The sequence below is a fragment of the Porites lutea genome, chromosome 5, assembly GCF_958299795.1.
Source record: "Porites lutea chromosome 5, jaPorLute2.1, whole genome shotgun sequence".
In the NCBI taxonomy this organism is placed as follows: domain Eukaryota; kingdom Metazoa; phylum Cnidaria; class Anthozoa; order Scleractinia; family Poritidae; genus Porites; species Porites lutea.
This window is the reverse complement of record NC_133205.1, coordinates 38,675,707-38,694,527: the sequence shown is the minus strand read 5'-3', so window position 1 is coordinate 38,694,527 and position 18,821 is coordinate 38,675,707. Positions and strand designations below refer to the sequence as shown.

General features: G+C 38.6%; 3 protein-coding genes across 4 annotated transcripts; all 3 read left to right on the top strand.

Moving 5' to 3' along the window:
- Nucleotides 1-3,813: 3,813 nt before the first annotated feature.
- On the top strand, nt 3,814-7,291 carry LOC140937572 (QRFP-like peptide receptor). 2 transcript variants are annotated; one of them, XM_073387128.1, is made up of 3 exons: nt 3,814-4,135; nt 5,170-5,479; nt 6,446-7,291. In XM_073387128.1, exons 1-3 carry the CDS (start codon nt 3,858-3,860, stop codon nt 6,719-6,721), a joined length of 864 nt encoding a protein of 287 aa, XP_073243229.1. In that variant the 5' UTR covers nt 3,814-3,857; the 3' UTR covers nt 6,722-7,291. The 2 variants fall into 2 exon arrangements, with proteins under 2 accessions (XP_073243229.1, XP_073243228.1); XM_073387127.1 differs by having other exon boundaries at nt 6,443-7,291.
- A 2,511-nt stretch (nt 7,292-9,802) lies between these two features.
- Nucleotides 9,803-13,581, top strand: LOC140938352 (galanin receptor type 1-like). The gene is made up of 3 exons (XM_073387838.1): nt 9,803-9,827; nt 10,490-10,788; nt 13,248-13,581. The coding sequence occupies exons 1-3, from the start codon at nt 9,803-9,805 to the stop codon at nt 13,578-13,580; spliced, it is 657 nt and encodes a 218-aa protein (XP_073243939.1). The 3' UTR covers nt 13,581.
- A 114-nt stretch (nt 13,582-13,695) lies between these two features.
- On the top strand, nt 13,696-15,902 carry LOC140938351 (uncharacterized). The gene is made up of 2 exons (XM_073387837.1): nt 13,696-13,737; nt 14,839-15,902. The coding sequence occupies exons 1-2, from the start codon at nt 13,696-13,698 to the stop codon at nt 15,709-15,711; spliced, it is 915 nt and encodes a 304-aa protein (XP_073243938.1). The 3' UTR covers nt 15,712-15,902.
- Nucleotides 15,903-18,821: the final 2,919 nt, after the last annotated feature.

The following is an 18,821-nucleotide window of genomic DNA, read 5'->3' as shown; positions in this document are numbered from 1 at the left end:
AAAATCAGGAAAACGAAAGGAGGGTGATAACCTTCTTAGATTGTTATTTTGATATTATTTAGGGTGTGTAAGCCTCGTTACGGAGTGGGCTGGAGCTTTCATATCAGTTCACTTCACACATCAGAGGTTCGGCTGAAAACAGTGAGATCCTAATTAAATTAATAGCGGCGTAGCCAAGGCACACTCTTTGCTGAAGTTGCGTCAGTTTTTTTTTTCTGAAAATATAATTGTCTAGCGGTCACAATAACGAAAGAACACACGACCTACCATCTGTTTAGCTATTACTTATGAGTCACACGTGTTTACTTCTTTTTAACCCGAACTTGCTCACTTCGATATATAAAAATGTTGCGTTTGTTATAGTCTCAAGGTTTAGTACTTCGCCTCGAATTGTTAAACTTGATAATACACGATTGCAAGTTTTTTGAACGGCTTTAAAATCTCTGATATCAATAAACTCATTCTTGCACTAATATTTAGATTTGGGGTTATTTTGGTCTTAAAAATTGTACTTAAAGTTTAGCCGTGTCTTTATCAGATATAAAGACACCCATAATAAATAAACATATATTTCTTCTTTTTTTTTTTAAAAAAAATATTAATGAGTTTTTCAATTCTACTTACCTCTTCCCATGGTGCCCATTACATCTAACTTTCAAAAAGAAATTAGTTTGCTGTGGCAAATGCAAACTACGATTGCGTCAAAGTAAAGGAAGATATAAAAGGAAATTTAGGCAATTTTTTATAATTACTTGCTAAGAGCAGACATATGACGCATCGTTCGTTTGGACAGCTGACTATTTGTTTAATTCAGTTTTGGCCAAACGATAATGAGATTTGTTACATTCGGCATCTACTTTTATCGTCAAATACATCAAGGAAAGCTCATGATTTAAGGGCTTGAGTTGTATCAAATCTGTCAGGAATGCCAAGCGTAACGACAGGCTTATCAATGTTCCTATTTATTACATTGATGATGATTTCAGCGCGGACTATACCACTATTTCCTTTAATATTTTGTGTCTACATCGAAGTGTTGATAAACGTGAAAAATAGCTGTATTGATGGAGAAATAAAATAAATTATAGAAACCAAATCAGGATAGAGAAACAAAAGGTGACATAAAACGTGACTTGGAGAACAGGTTTCTATTTATATTTTATCATAAATATTTATTTTCAGAGGTAAAAACTTTGTGCCCACGTAAAGCTACGGTGTGTAATTTTTTTATTCTCGATCAGTGAAAAAAAATGTCATTCGTCACGGTGAGTCTGACTTTACACCTCCTCTAAAGAGAGAGACGTTTACAAGTAACATGACTATGATGCCGAGTAATTTCTCCCGATAACTGGCAATACGCGTACGCGTCGTCAGATATTTGTTAGATCAGGGAATGATGACAGAATTTGTTATTTGAAAGGTAAGGGAATTATCTGCCTAATATTTCACTTGTTGCAATCTCAAGACCATCAAATGACAAATAACACAATATCTACTACCTTGTCGGTTAATATTTCGGTTTGCTGACCTTCAGGTACTGAGTTACTGTCATTGAAATCATACTGAGTATTGAGGGCAATTTGATCAACGAAACAGATAAACCAAACATTTGTACCCATATCTATTCCAACAACAATCGTTCCAGGTATCTATTTCTACAACTCCCTGATACTCATAAAAAAGGATCAGAAAGACAGATAGCTGTAGCTCTAAAGTAGCTTGATTCTGATCGTTAACGCTAGCATATCACACTCAGTATATCAAATAAGAAGCACGTCTGAAATGCATTTATTTTTTGCCAGGCCAACTGTATGATTTTGAAAAATAAAATCAACTTTTAACAACTACAAAGCTATTGAGGAGCCAAGTTTCTCAATATATATCTCAAATTCAATAACAAAAACATAAAATCGCATATGTAGTCTACTACAACAACAACACCTGCTGCGACCACGAATAAACAGCACACCACCCAAATGGCACTTCAGTGCCATTTTGCTTTCCCCTGTCAATATTATCCTTATTAGTCTATTAGCTTGTCGCCATTTTTTTTTTTTTCACACCTATGGGATTGACTTTGTCAACTTTTTGATAGCAATTTTTGAAGAATATCTCTATTTTTATCCCACTCGGTCTTTTTGTTTATTTTCTGTTTATTTTATTAAATATTCATTGTAAAGCGCCTTTAGACAAATCTCCCCTAGTGTATTTTTGTAAACACGATGACCTTTCGTGCTGTTAAACTGTGCCACAAAACGAGCGTTGACTAGAAGTGGGGTATGTATTATTGCTCTTTTTTGATTAAGTAATTTTTGGCAATAAATTAAAATCCCACCTTTGAAAGCCTCCCCATTGAGAACGTGTAGGCTTAAAAATAAGAATAGAGCATTGAAGTTCAAATAGGTTCTTATCTTTGAAAATACAACGATGAATATAAATTAACTGTTCTAACCAAATCTAAAATATATGTAAATTATGGGATCCAGACGAAGTTGTTGAATGATTCTTTTAAGAATACTACGTCCTCTTGATTGATATTAACAAGAGAGAATCCTCACCCAATTTGACCAGCAGGAAGCTGCTAAACTCCGCCCCCTCCCCATTTTACGGCTTTTTTTTCCTTTATTTATTTATTATTATTTGAGAATTTGTTCATGCTTAGCGTGCGTATATCGAGTTATGGATGCACGCGGGAAGTTTGGAGAGCACGAAAGATGCGTAAGAGTTCGCCGAGTGCAACTCTAGCTTCTTGAGTGCTCTCCAAACTTCCCATGTGCATCCATAACTCGATATACGCACAGCTAAAAGCATGAGCAAATTATTTTATAACATAGCTGACAAAAATGCTTGCTTTTTGATCAACTGCAAAATTCTCGTAACACGCTACAAAATAACAAACGGTTCTATTGGCTGATTACAAACACGCCACAATCGTCTAGTTTGAATCAAAATATTCTTTCTGTAAAAGTGAGAAAGAAAATTTACTTCTTTATTCGTTAACGATCAATGGAAACTAAGCAAAAACAAAGGTAAAAGAGTCTTAAAGTTCACCTAAAGTTAAAATACTAACATGTTCGTAAGAAGTCGTAGAGTATGGTTTGGATTTGCTGAAAAGAAAGTTTTGCTCAGCGAAACCCAGAAAACATGTTTTTAGCGAAGACGACTGTCATCCTTCTTTAAACTTATATTCATTTACGAACATTGGCTGGTCATTACGGCTTCTTGAGAAGACCTGGCAGCAGTTGTTTTTGTGAGTAGTAAATTTATGTCTTCTTTTGTAATTTGTGTTGTTATTGCGAGAGCAATTTTCCTGCTTCAGTCGATTGTCCGGAGATAACAAAATGCATAACAAATTTAAAAACAACAATAAAAACGGAAAATGTTGCCTTTAAATGTTGTTGATGACCAGTTAGTATCTGTTCTGTTCCCAGTGAATGTCTTTCGGCCAAAATTTGCTGCAGCTGGGCTTCGACAAATTTGCGAAACGCGCGACTTGCGAGTTTTTTTTAAATTCGGCTTTATTTTTGCTGCTTGTTGGATCAGGACCTAAAAGGTCAATGCCGATAGAAAAATTGGGCAGTTCTTTGCTGGTTTCTTCCGTATTTTAAAGAGAAGGAAAAGTGCACTGCAGCTTAAAAGTCGACAACTTTGCAGCCAGGTAAAAAAAAATGCTAACGTCATCTTATTTACGCACGGGCGTGCGTAAATAAAGATTTTATTCATAGCGGCTCAATAGGACTTATATAGGGCAAGCACGCGCGCTATGTTATATTATTTTTAATATATATTTTTTTCTTTCATCAGGGTATAAAATGAAATCTGTGGAATGCATTTGTCTCAACGTAGCATTTTTTATCATGGTTTTAATGGACCTTGCTGGCAACACCCTGGTGATTCTAGTGATTCGTTTAAACAAGTCCATGAGAACGCCTATGAACATGCTTTTGCTTAACTTGGCCGTTGCTGATATGGTAGTAGCAGTGTTTGTCGCAATACAGTTCGTCATTGGGCCAACATTCGAACACCCGTCTGGGACCTCAGGCTTGTGGCTTTGCAAGTTTATAACTGGAGGAACAATGACATGGTCAGCGGCTGCAGTATCCGTGGGTAACCTGGTTGCAATTTCCATCGAAAGGTGAATTGTTTATGTTTCCATCTAAATATAAGTTAGCAAAACACGCAGGTAACGCAGCCTTCTCATCAGCAGTTTTCAAGTTATAAAGGGCAGCTTCCGAATATTCCCAGTCCCAGGAAGCCAAAACATCATGGTCAAAAAAGGGTTAAATCTATAGAAAAGGAGCTTCTTAGTAAAAGCATCATTCATTCAACGGGCCCAATTTTTCAATCCAAACGTGGGACCAGAAAATTTTTGCCAGGTAAAATATATAGATCATTGTCCAGTTGTTCTATTGTCTCTTTTCGGCGGCTTTATTATTGTACATAGTTTTATCGCGTAATTTAGGCTTTATATTGTAAATAAGTTTTCCTTTTCCCTTTTACTTATCTTTAGTTTTATTTATTTATTTAGTTATTTATTCATTTATTTATTTTTATTACGGCATATTAGCTTATTATTTTCATTATTGCTAGAGATCTAACCAAACTCTTCAATCCCGAGATTATATTAAGTTTCATACAATCATTTTTTTATTACAAGATGTTTGCTTTGGCAGATTAAATAGAAAAAATGAACTTGATATAATATGTTCCACCTTGGTATCGATGACAGTAAAACCAGCGACTCAGATCCCGGTTTTTAAGAACCTGTTAGGCTAAAATTTGAAAGTTATGTCTCCTCTATACAAGACCCTTCTTAACCTAAAATTCTCTACACTTGGGCAAATAAGAAAAGTCAACACTGGTTCAGGATTCTCTTTGGTGACATAGTTGCCTTATTTTTAAAACTGCAATTGTAAAGGTTCCCAGGATTTCCCTGAGGAATGAGCTGAATATCACCAAATACTTTTAGCTTCAATGTAGTTATTTTCTTCAGAAAATAAGAACCTATTTAAGAACCTAACTGGCCTAAATTTGTGCTAATTACCATGCATGTAAGAACCTGTTTAGGCTAACTTTGGAAAATGCAGTTTCTTAGGCGCGGGTTTATACTGTATGCTCTTAATTCCCTTTTCCCCTAATTCCCCTTTTCTTTTGGTCTTTTTGTTAAAGATATCACGCAGTGGTAAAGCCGCTGGCTAGTCGTTCAACACTCACGAAAACCAAGTTGAAGCTCATTATCATTGGTTGCTGGTTATTCGGCTTCTTTTGGAATGTTCCTCTTTTTGCTGTCATGACTTACAGGGCGGATCTAGAGACCTGCGGTGAGCACTGGCCTGGTCAGATCTTTCCAATAGTTTACAGTTTTGGGTGGAGTGTAGTGGCTGGAATCGTACCCATCAGTTTAATGAGCTATCTGTACTCAAGAGTGGTTTCCAAGCTGTGGTTTGAGGTAACCCCAGCTGTACCGTCCACATCAGCGGTAAGTGTTATTAATAACAACCCACTCTGGCGTGGCCTCAGCTTAGCTGGCGCGTAATTCGTTATAATTAGAGCGCGATGAAACTACCACCAGCTACAAAGGCTATCTCTGCACATAGTTGTTAAAGTGGCATGGTTCTGAAACCCGTTTGACTCTTTTGTTACATGTTTTTACTTGCTTTTTTGGACCTAACCGTTCACATCATTCAATAGCATTCCTATCATTTTGAATTTACTGACCAACAGAAACATCGCATTAATTTATTCAGTCACAATTTGTGAACAAAAAACAAAGGATTGTGCACGGTCTGGGAGCTTTCAACATAACCTACAGCATCAACTTGAAAACAAGGAAACAAAGAAACAAAGTATGCCACCATCAGTAAACACTAGGCAGCCGATCGAAGAAGAGTCTTGACTTAAGGTTTTCTCACGTATTCTCAAAAACTACTGAGACACCCTTTTTTAGCAGAAACGTTAGCACTGTTATCTTTTTTGAAGGAACTTAAGCCCTCTCCCGATCACAAAATGATAAAACTTCTAACATTTGAAAACTTGTTTCCGCCACTACGACATTCTCGCTAAAACTCATAGTAGAATGACGACGGCTACCACGTTTTCCCGTCAAAATGAAACTGGTTCACGCGCGAGCACTACTGGTACCGAGGAAATCTCGTACTCATAGACCTCCTCGTTTGTTTTCGAATGGGGTAGCTTCGGACAACAAAAGAATCCACACCCCTCCCCCTACCCTCCTGTTGTCGTCTAAAGGTAGCTCTATCAGCGGCACAACATTGCATGGAAGGGGTAGGGGCAGAAAAAGATTTATTATATTTGACCTTTTTAAGTTAGCAAAGGTTAGAGAAGCCCTTTAGGGTGACGTATCCTCACCAAATTTGTGGCCGATTGTAGCATAACATCGGTCAAAAAACAACAACTTACTACTCTAAATCTCTCTTTTCAGAAGAAGGCCTCACTGTCCAAGAAGAAAGCTACTATAGCGGTGATAACAGTCAGTTTAATCTATGCCATTTGTTGGGTGCCAGTTCTTGTGATGTACTGCTTGGCACAATCATTACCAAACATGATGGTACTCAGCCACCAACATAAAGTCACCATACTTCTGGCCATGTTCAACTCCAGCATTAATCCAGTTGTTTATAGTTTTACCAGTGCGCGCTTTAGAAAACACCTTGTAAAACTGCTGAGATGCAAATGCTATTCGAACAACTCGGAGAAGTAGTTGAAACCATTGGCGCAGAGGTCACATCCGACTGCTTCTGACGGCATGTGAACAACCAGGGTGGAAAAACAAGTTTCAGGCGCCTGCATGAAACTCCCTTAATCACTGTATGTGGCTTATGAAGTCGCCTGTGATGGGAAAGGGTGTACGTTATAGGATACTTACAGTACATAACTTGTTAAAATATCAAGCAGCGTCAAAATACTGTTGAATCAAATATCTTCCTTCTTCAGAAAGATATTATACAGCCTTAGTCTTGTAGGTTGGTGGACGGCCGATTTCTAGCCAGTCCCTGATAGTCCTCTTTTGCTAAATTAAATGCTATTATCATTAAATTTCGACCCTACTCATCATAGAGACTCCAGAAGTAGTTAGAGCATCCGATCTAACTGGAACTCGGAGGGTCATGAGTTCAAGTCTCAGCTGAAGTTCGGAATTATTTTCGAAGCTTTCTGGTGTTTTGAAAAACTTATGCCCTTGAACCCCTTTATAAGTTATATATAAATTACATTAATGTTCACTGTGGAAGAAATTAAGAAATAACTAAAAGCAAATTTAAATACAGAATATAAATACATATCTAAAGATCTTTCTAGTTTCATTGTCCTTAGCGTATTTAGTATGGTTTCCAGGGGCGTAGTCAGGATTTTTTCAGAGGTACGCACAATTCTCCAAATCGCTTTGCACTTAAACCCACCCCCTCCCCCCCCTCACCCCGCCCCTTTCCAAAAAAAAACACTGATCTGATTAAAGGTTTGCTTGCAAGCTTAAGAGTTTTTTTCTGCATATGAAATGACATTAGCAACTTATGAAATACTTTCTCGAGTGTTTGGGTCCATTGATTGATCGACGTCAATCATCTATCATGCAATAAGGCTCCATACTTTTCCGGATTCGTTACTTTATTTTGTTACTGGGTTCGTTTTGTCGTTTTTAAGCAGATGTAGCGCGTGAATCCGAGCTGAAAAGGTACCGATTTGGTCAAGTCTCTATAGATTTTGAATCCGAAATCCAAAGTAAATCCGATGCCTTGTAAATTCGCACTGTTTTGTATTGTAAACAATTTGTGCAACTTATCCGCGGATACTTTTCCGCATTTGATCTACGAGCTTGCAGTAAAACCAAATGGAACTGCCACTTTCATGAACATAGGGCGCCTTAGCAACGATGACGGCGAGGGCAACGAAAACGTCCCTAGCTATCAAAATGAATGCGCGTTTTTTTAAACTTTCATTACAACTCTCTTAAAATGGCAAATATAGGTCAACTTCGTATGGAGTCTTGGGGATCGCACCCAAGTTCGGACTTGGTTTGCCCCTGTGTTTACGCCCTCCAAACAACGTCGCAAAAGGAAATTTACGGTTGTGTTTGCACAGTTTGTACAGAAAAACGCACTGGAAGTGCAAAATTTGTTGTTTTTCATTTACTTATTGGGCTCATTGCCGTCGCCGTCACCGTCGCCTTTGTCGTTGCACCCAGGATTTATTGATGTGCGTAAATGGTTAGGAATCAGAATACGTTTTTCAGTAGTAAAAACGCCTGCCATATATCTTTTCACTAGACAGGTATACGTTATTCAAGATTCGGTACATTGATAAATTTCTTCGTTTCTCTGGAAACCGACATTTGGGAGGAGAGGGAAAAAAAAGTCAGTTGTTCAGAAAAAAAAGTAGATTTCAAAGAAACAATCAGGGTTGATGAATTGAGGCAAACTGTGCTCTTAAAATAATTATCTTAAGATATTTTGCTTTCTTTTTAGAATGAGCTTTTTATTCTTTATTATTTATTTATTATATGTCTTTTTTTTGTGCACGACTTTTTCAGATATGCACGTGCGTACTGGTAACTATGGCCCTGATTTCGGTCACCGAGCTGAAAAAAAGGCACGTTTTCCTGCAAATTCAACTCGAGTTCAAAGGCCGATCGATTCTGGCGCGGAGCTGAAACCATTTTGATCCATCGAAGGCCGAAAAAAAAGTTCATTCTGACTTTGCCACAGTGGAACAGGAATTCAAAAGTAGATTTCAGGGGGGGAGGGGGGGGAAGCAAGGTTTTCACGGTAAACACCCGAACTGAAAGGCTTTCGACAAACATAACTCGCGACCCAAACAAACTCGTCCGAGAGGTGGGATGCACTGACAAATGTTTTAATTAATTTTTCGCTCTTATTTTGAAGCTTCTGGTCGAAATTGTTTCTGTACTCTCTATAAATACAACTGCAGTCGAAATGTATCGCCAAAAGCATTTCATGACCGCCAAATCGGCCGCAAAAACCAGTTAAAACAACGGACCAACTTTAATTTTCGCTCTTATTTTTAATGACGACATTGCGGAAAGTAACAGATATATAGAAATATTTGTGGGCCAGCCGAGTTTGCCAGCCGCTTCGATCCACGCTTGATCCACTAGCTGAGCGCAGGGATCGTCTTTTTCGTTGTAAATGTTTCTCAAGGTTTGATAGTCGCATTTCAGAAATTCAATACTTGTTTTATTTGAGGGAATTACAATATCTTATTAGCGAAGAATCGTGTTTTTGTTTACCCTGACCTTTGATAACTTAGTTCATTTTTAGAAAGAAAATTTAAAACTCAACCTCATCTAGCATTCTTTTTATGTGACCCTTTATTAAACAGCCGGTTGTTTCTTCCTTTTCAGAGATTTCCATCTTTTAAGTTCAGTAACGCTATTTTTATATCTCGATGATCACAGAATAATAAGCGTAACTATACTAATGAGGTGAAAATGTGATCACTTAAAAATCTCCTTTTATTATATAAGGAGCACTAGACTATTATTAGTGTATTCTTGGTGTATTTCTGTACAGCTAAACCTCGAGTGTTGTACGTGATGGTTTTTAATCGCTTGAAAGTTTTACTGCCCATTTTGTTTTTAGTTTTATTATTCTTCTACAACGGAGTGACACCTGCGAAAGTATCTTACATATGAATATTTAGCAAGAGGTTGTAGAAGAAATTAATTCATTTGGCTAAACATGTCAATCAGGTTTATATCCTGATTAAGCCCTTGTTTTAATTCAGATGATCGAGACATTAGGCGGTGACGGCAAGCCTTTAATATGAAATGGTCTCCTTTATTACCCTTGCCTGTAAGTGATGATGGTGCAAAAAAAGCTGGCGACATGTTATTTTATTATAAAATAGAAATGATCTGTAAACAAAAGGTCGTCTGATGTGAAATGAAACTGAAGCATTTTAATTTCAAAAGGACTTGTCAACGGAGTAGACCCTTTGTTATGCTCGCTTCGAAATGTCATCTGACGAATTTTCCGTTTCAACAGCTGTCTTCTGTTTAAATTCTGGTCAACAGATATTGACGTTAACCACGTTATGGTTTGACTTAAATCCTTTCAAGGACGCTAATGGCGTTAATTGATAAGGATTATTGCATAAGATATGTCAGAAAAAGGGGACGTTATCTCAAGCTGATTATACTTGGAAAATTATGACTATGCAGTTCAGGCCATTCCTCCCATGCTCGGTATAACCTGCATCTTTCTATTTCCATCGAAAACAAAATGTGGAAAACGTATAGAGCATTGCATACAGGCTAGGAAAATCAGAGCTGCATTGAAGAATATATGAAATTGCTGCCACAGAGATCAAGAGACAGAACTAATTAAGCGACCGTAAACGTGACTGTGAGAACATTACCATTTTTCTTAGGTAAAACGCTTGCACCAACGTAGAGCTACAGACTATGGATTTTCCTTTTTTCAAGTCGTCAGTTCAAAAAATTGATATCACGCAGTAGTAAAGCCGCTGGCTAGCCGTTCAACACTCACGAAAACCAAGCTGAAGCTCATTATCTTTGGTTGCCGGTTCTTTGGTTTCTTTTGGAATATTTCTAATTTTGCTAGCAGGACTTACAGGGCGGATCTAGAGACCTGCGGTGAGCACTGGCCTGGTGAGATCTTTCCAATAGTTTACAGTTTTGGGTGGAGTGTAGTGGCAGGAATCGCACCCATCAGTTTAATGAGCTATCTTTACTCAAGAGTGGTTTCCAAGCTGTGGTTTGAGGTAACCCCAGCTGTACCATCAACATCACTGGTATGCACTACTGAACAACAAACTGTTCTGGCAAATAAGCCAATTCAGCCACTATAGAAAACATTGCCTAGTGAAGACCTACAGTAATTATAGATCAAAACATCGCCTTTACTGAAATAAGAACATAATAAGACAAACGAAAACCTTTCATAACAAAACAAAATCTGAAAATGATTTACGCTGGTGTTACCAAAAGCGTGTTTCCTTTAGCTGGTTCTATCCCTATCCTTTTCGATTTCCTCATCCCGTCTAAAGACATGCAGCCGCAATGAAACGTTGCCAATCAAACCTGTCCTGTCAGTGTTGGCCACCGTTTTGCCCAGTGTTAGATCGAACTCCTCTGGCTCTTTCATCACTGTTCTCTGCCAAGTGGTTTTTCACCAGCCTATTTTCCTCCTTCCAGTTGGAGGCCATCTCAAAGCAACTTTGGGTACCCGTTCACGAGGCATCTTTATGACAAGACCAAGCCATTGCAGCCTACGACTGTGATTCTTGATTCTTGATCCGTCTTCTGTCCACTGGAATCTACAGAGAGCGTCTGAGGTTGCTTCAAGCATCAGCCAGTTGATGGCTTCTTGAAACAAGATTGAGAAAGATTACTACCCTGTCTTTCTCCAGATTTGACGGTGAATGACTCTGTCGGAGCATTCTCCAAGATGACAGTACATTCATAGTGTTCATAATTTCCCTATGATGGTAACAATGTTAGGTGGTCATCCGCATTCCTCAGGATCCTTCAAAGACTCTCACATTGAACACGTACTGTCGAAATCTTTCTCAAAATCAATGAAGTTGATAAAAAAGGAAACATTCTACTCAGTGCATTGCTCAACAATGTTCCGGATAGCAAAAACTCGATCTATCCAGCTTCGGCCTTTGCGAAATCTAGCCTATTACTGCCTCAACTCTGGATCTATGACACTGTCAATCATTTTGAGAAGTATTCTACAGAAGACCTTGCTGGGGATGGACAGAGATCTCAAGCGCATGCCCTGCCAGTTGCCACAATTACTAAGGTCCTCCCTCTTGGGGATCTTGAACATAAGGCCAATGAACCAGTCTCGGTAAGCACCAAGGATGCAGTGATGGTGTCTTCCTTTAGTTATTCTGCTTGAAGCGAATCAATTTCTGAAGCAATTCCACTTGAAGTCTCCACTTCAGCCGGAGAGGGTGGGTCAGTGTTAATATTGAGATCATTTTAAGGGTCATCAGGCTCTGACAGGTTACGCACTTCTTTGAAATGCTGAATCAATCCTTCCGCCTTTCCCTTCAGATCTTATCGCTTTCCCTTCCTTATCTTTAATTGGCTTGGTGCAGGTGTTACTCTGTCCACTTAACTAAGTAGTCATCTCGTACACAGTGTTGAGGCCTCCCTTAGCTGCAGCCTTCCTTGCTTCAATAGCTAGCTCCTCCACACCACTGGAGTGTGCGTTATCTTTCTCTGAGAAAAAGGATAGTAGAGCCATCGCGTGTCACTCTACCTCCAGACCAAGTCCAGCGCGAACATAGTGTGCACATTCCATGCTCCAATGCAGATGGTAGTTCGGGGTCCCAAAAAGCTATGATTCAAATTTCGGACTTCCTGAGTTGGGCTTTTGTCCAGAATTGTCGTGAGACCACTGTTTTCATTAGAGTTTGCTGGCTAGTTTCCTGGACCCAGCGTTTCTGTGGATGGTGTTGTTGCAGTTTTGGTAACAAGTTGTTGTTTTGTTGGGTGCCTCCAGGCCCATGCATAACCCCCTACTTGTTAGGACCAGGCGCTGCTTTCAGTTTGTCCTTTCAGTCTTGTGTAACCAGCCCGTCTTGGTTGGACCTGTCTGGAGCTTAGGCCCCGCCTGTATTATAGGAGGGCCATTACGGCACGGAAGCTCCCCCAGCACGAGAAGGTAACAGCGCACCGGACATTAAAGAAACTGCCAAAGTTATTATAATTCTGACAGTAGGAACTGTTAGCAAATTGAGTTTAACATAAAATAGGCCGTTCAGAACATGAAAAGAAGGTATAAATAAAAAGGCAAATACAAAAAAGGCACGAATGACCGAACTTGAGGGAGATTAAAAAGAATTCTAGTGCAATTAAGAGTTTTGAAAACCTGTCAGCCTAAAAAGTTTCTTAAATCAATTTTTGTAATTTTAAACGTTTGATATACAGCTGGGGAAGCATAGTGTTGGAGAAAAAGCTGGGTTTTTTTCGTCGTTTACCAGTTATTTCTATTTAACAAATAAGAAAACGTAACAATATCAATAAACTGAGCCACAAAGCCGTTAAAAAGCCTCTTCAAACATGATGTAGGATCATGAACTGATTGTAACCAAAGCTATCTGTTTGGTACTGCTCACCAACCTGGGGGAATGTAGCACAAACATTGGTTATAGTTCAGATGTAAATGCTGTCGGGTTGTTCTTAAAGTCCACTGGATGCGTGACATTAGACACTGATCCAAATCCCTCTTTTGCAGAGAAAAGGCACATTAAGCAAAAAGAAAGCAACTATAGCGGTGATAACGGTTAGCATAATCTACACCATTTGTTGGGTGCCAGTCTGTGTGATGTACTGCTTGATACAATTGTCACCAAACTTGATGGTACTTAGCTACCAACACAAAGTCACCATACTTATGGCCATGTTCAACTCCAGTGTAAATCCAGTGGTTTACAGCTTCACCAGTGCACAGTTTAGACAACATGTCAAAAAACTGTTTAGATGTAAATGCTGTCGCGTTGTTCCCAAAGTCGACTGGATGCGTGACATTAGACACTGGAGCCCCAGTTCCCCAGGTCAACCTCAGTGAATACCAAGAGACAGTCTGAATCTTTACTTTATAGTACTTGTGGTAAAAACAAAGAGGAAAATGAGTGATTTCTTTGTTATAAGAAAGGAAAACTACTGCTGCCGATTATCAGGACATGACGGTGTCCAACAAGAAAGCCCTTACTACTTTGGACACTGTACACAAATGAACTTCAGTTAATGTCTTTTAGTTTAATGATTATTTATCAGCTACTTTGTTCTCCTACTTACGTACACTTGTGTAAATGCCTCATATAGTGTCAAAAAAAAGACGATTAAAATATTGATTGAAACAATACTGCCCCGTGTCAGAGAAAAGGAATTAAAGAAACTACAAATTTTGTAAGCGTAACCTACATCCAATCCGCGGAAATAATTTTCCCCGAATTCCCAAGAGTGAACCTGCTACTCCACAGTGATCTCTGTGTATTTCCAAAAAGAATTAGTGGAAAGAATTTCATAAAATTTCATAGTATTTTGCCTTTGTTGATCATTTCAGTGATTTTCGTAACCTTTTCTCTTGATAGGACTTGAACGATTAAACCACTCAGCCTAATCTCTTCCAATCACCACTCAGCCCTCACCCCTCCCCACTTGAAAAAAATGTTCTGCCATCCCTGTAAGTACATACTACAAGGAACCATACAAGATATCTACATAACAGCATAATCCAAGATGGGTTCTAGAGACAGAATTTGTGCCATTTTTGTGACACAAACAAGGATGTTGGAATGCTTGCTTTTGCAACAAATTCATCTCGATTCATTTTCAATACTCATAAGGGACCGGTCATTATTTATCACCTGGGGGGGTCGGAGGATTTTGGGGGGGATCACTTGATTTTTAGGAGAACAGAGGGGGGGATCAGTCGTAACTGAGAGCCCAAAAGGGGGGGATCACTGAAAATTTTGGAAGGATTCAGAGGGGGGACCACTCAAATCTGCTTGAACAATGCCAGTTTGAAAGCATACAACACAAATGTGCCCATTCTGCTGGGAGATGATAGCATTTGCAATCTCAATTTGTTCTAACACAACTTTATTTAAAAAACGGAAGTCTGTCACACTGGCGAATGTGTGCATTTCAATTTATATCGAGAAAGCTTTGTTTTAACGCTTTTATATTTTTCCTTTTATAACGTGCTCATGACTTAGCTAATATTCATCTTTAAACATGACAGGTGAATTCTAAATTGTGAACTATATAAACTTCTGATAACTGAAACATTGTAAAAAGCGTGTTTGTTTGTTTTTTCTGAGTTAAATACGTACCGAAATGCTTCAGAAAACAGTAAGGCCGAAATACCCGGTGCGGCATATCTTAGTAAAATAGAGAGTTTTATTGAGGACCACTACGTCCGAGGAGAGCTCTTTTTTGAATTTTGTCGGGATGCCTGCAATAAGCAAAGCGATGCAAGCTCCACACTCTGTTCCTGGTGTATCAACAACAGATGGGTGGGACCAGTAACAGAAAGAATCCCTCAGCCTGTGCCAGACAAGCAAAATCCCGGGCACTTTATGGATGTGTACGAAACGCCGACAACAGGTCGTGCTCCAGACGATTATCAACTGAGGAAATGTCTGAAGGACTTGTACGAACAAAACGCCATCTCTGCGGGCAATCCAAATACCATCGCTGCTTTCTGTGCAACCTATAGTGTCGAAGAAAAGCATGTCATTGAATACCTAGGCCATCTAAATGATATCAACATCAGGAAGGATATTAGAACAAGAGAGGCTAAGGAGAAAAAAAGGTTAGAAGAGGAACTAACATACAAGGACTACCAGTGGGGCATACTTATTGAGAATGGCAAAGTTGAAAAGCTGAAGGTGAGACAGCTCGACCTGTACCTTAAGGAACATGGCCTGACCACTGTTGGTATAAAGCTGGACAAGATAAAGGCAATTCGCTACCATTACTATCGACAGAGAAGTCCAGGCAACGGGAATGAGTTGTCCAGCAGTGAGGAAGAGAGTGAAGAATCAGATACGGAGTTAGATGATGACGAGGATAGCGAAGATGATCTTGTCATTGCTGATCTCGATGAACAGTCAACTGTTCGTATGCCAGTTTTAACTTTTGTACCAGATGACCAAATAGCTGGAGTTACTGTACAAGCAAACACTGGATGAAAAAAAAAAGGAAAACAAAAAGAAAACAAACAAAAAAACGAACAAAAAAAAATTATAAAAATGTGAGCAAAGCTACAAAGGCTGATCTATTACACTATAAATGAAAATAAAAAAGGAGACAGGAACAGTGGCCGATCCTAGCCCTTCCAGATGGCCGAATTGTCGCTAAATATGACCTGCTGATAGGGACTTGGCGGACTGCTATTTGGCACTCTAAAAAAAGCAACTTTGCAGTTTCAAGCACTGATTGCAGTTTCAAGCACTTTGCAGTTTTAAGCAAGATTGCTTGTATGTCAACTGAATTCAGATGTCTGGATCCAGACTAGAAAAAGACACGGATCAAGAGACCCTTTTAAAAAAAGACTGCGCGATAACGGCTTTATTATGCTGTAAGTACATCATAGTTAGAAATACTACCTGTATATGAAAGTTTAAAACACTAAATATACACGTCGAAAGGTGAATATGGGTACAAAGACATGAGGGGGGGATCACGAAAGTTATATATAGTTATGAGGGGGGATCACTTCAATAAAATAACATTTAAAGGGGGGATCGGCTAAATTTCATCGTGTTTAGCCGAAAATCCTCCGACCCCCCCCAGGCGATAAATAATGACCGGTCCCTAAGGTGTTTCAAGGAATGTCACTAACATTTTAGTTGCTGTGTAAAAACAACAATTAGGTGGGGAAAAAAACAGCTGGGGATTTCTTTGGGCTCTATGTTTCTGCTATTTTCGACCTATGAAATTAGCCGGGGGCCACATTCATAGACGCCGGAGGAAATCCCCTGTCCCCACCTATTAATGACTGCCCTATGTTCCAGTAAGGTTATAATGATGACAGTGAGGAGTTCTAGTTCTCAGTTTGCCAACCAACTTTTGGGACTCCACTGCTCCTGTAGGAACATTAGATGAATTGAACGCTAGTATTAGGTGCAATTTGATGCCCCATAAACAGAACATACCCATGTGTCCACATTAAAGAGGTGCCCATCATTGCACTCTTCAAAGCAGAAATTGATGGCTGCAATTTAAATGAGTCATCTAAGTAAATCCAAATCTTCACTGCTCTATAGGCGAAAGCTCGTTGCCCCGAAGCTGTTTTGAAAAGTGGGATTTCGGGGCTGCTACGGTTGCGCATCAACCTGTCGTGGATATTTGTTCTCTGTAATAAGTTGGAGCAAAGGTAACCAGGTGCAAGATTATAAGAGCATTTGAAAGTCATAACAGCATCTCTAAGGTATAACTGCTGTTTAACAGGGAGCCAAGTAAAGCTGACATTGAAGCGGGTTTACATGGTCAAATTTTCTCGATCCAGTAATTATCTTAGAAACAAAGTTCTGAATTGACTGAAATTTCTTTAAGTTAGAGGTGGATGTATTCTACCAGACTGTGGAACAATAAAACATCTTACTGAACACTAGTGTTGTGATCATTATTGAAAGTGTTTCCTTATTGACAATGTTTTTAACTCAATTGAACTAACAATCAACAATTGAACAACTCAATTGAACTAACTTAGCTGAGCAAGATGAGACAAACTGAGAGATATGATGATCATAAGTGAGATGTGAGTCTAATATCACACCCAGGTCCTTAGCTGAGGTTAAGGGAGTCAACGTCATACCAAGGAATGACACAATTGGGCTAGTAAGCTGTCTACCCATGAGTTGCTTAGTTCCAAGAAGCATAAACTTCGTTTTGTCTGGGTTGATTAACAGGTGGTTTTCACAACACCAAGTGGTTAATGCGATGTTAGTGCTTGCCAGTGGAAATGATAGAAATAGATTAGAGTCATCAACGTACGACTCCAGACAACATTATTGTGGCGAATTAGTTAGGTCGTTCAAGTAAATACAGAAGAGCAAAGGTGATAAAATGGCACCCTGTTGTACTCCATGGGTGATTGGTAGTGCATCAGACAGTATAGAATGAGTTTATGTAGTCACAATTTATACAAAAGCACTGGCTCATATATACAACTGTCCATGTGTAGACCTTTTCCCTTTTCCCTTTTCTTTTCTTTTGCAAAAGTTATGATTAATAACTTTTTATTATTAATCATTAGTCTAACAGAACTTCATGTCCTCTAATTCAGTCAGTAATCATACAGTGGTGTACAGCTGTACTCGTGATTAAACAAATTGGACTCCCGCTACACAGTTGTCTGATTTTGTTAAACACTTGTACATGCATGATTGCAGACTTAATTGGACTCCACTCGGTCTTACTGAAATAGTGAACCTACGTCTTATTTGCAGAATCTCCAATTTAGAGCAAATTTTCACCTGCTAATTATGATATTAATCATTCTTTGACAGGTTCAGTTTTCAAATAGAAGGGAGATTTACTACAAAGGTTCAATTAGTGCTATGGGAGGCAACAAATGCAGCTAAGAATTTACACATTTTAGCCTGTAAACTGGACTTACTTAAACCTTCAACACTGCATTGTATATATATATATATATAGATAGATAGATATATATCTGTCTGATTTTAGAAAAAGGTACCTATCTCAGAATCCCAACCATTGGCTAGTGTAGTTTTCTAATTCACTGTCGTACGGGAATGGTCAAGCAGCAAATAGTAGTTTTCAACAACAACAACATTTTTTTTATTAGCGAATGATAAAATTGTGCTATACAGTGAAACCCCTTGCCTAAGAACCTATATTTTAAGAACCTGTTTAGTCTAGAAATTGAAACAATTTCTTAGTTTCTAAAATCTTTGAAAAAATTTGCCTGTACTCTTGGGCAAAAGTTAGATCAGTCACTATTCAGAATCCTCTTTGAAGACATACTTGCATTATCGCTATAAGTGGACGGTTTAAATGCCAATGAGGTCAATGCTTTAGGTTTTCTTTATATGGTCGTTTTTACATAACGTCTTATTTGGTGTGCAGATTTTATATGAGGAATAAGCTGAACCACTAAATTCTCTTGGCTATATTGTATTTTTCTTATTCAGAACATAACCTAAGTAAGAACCTAAATAGCCTTAACCTGTACTAACTACCATTTGTATATTAAAAAGAATAACCTGTTTAGGATAACTTTGAAAAATCCAGGTTCTTAGTCTCTTGGTACATTTTACTGTAAGACAAAGGC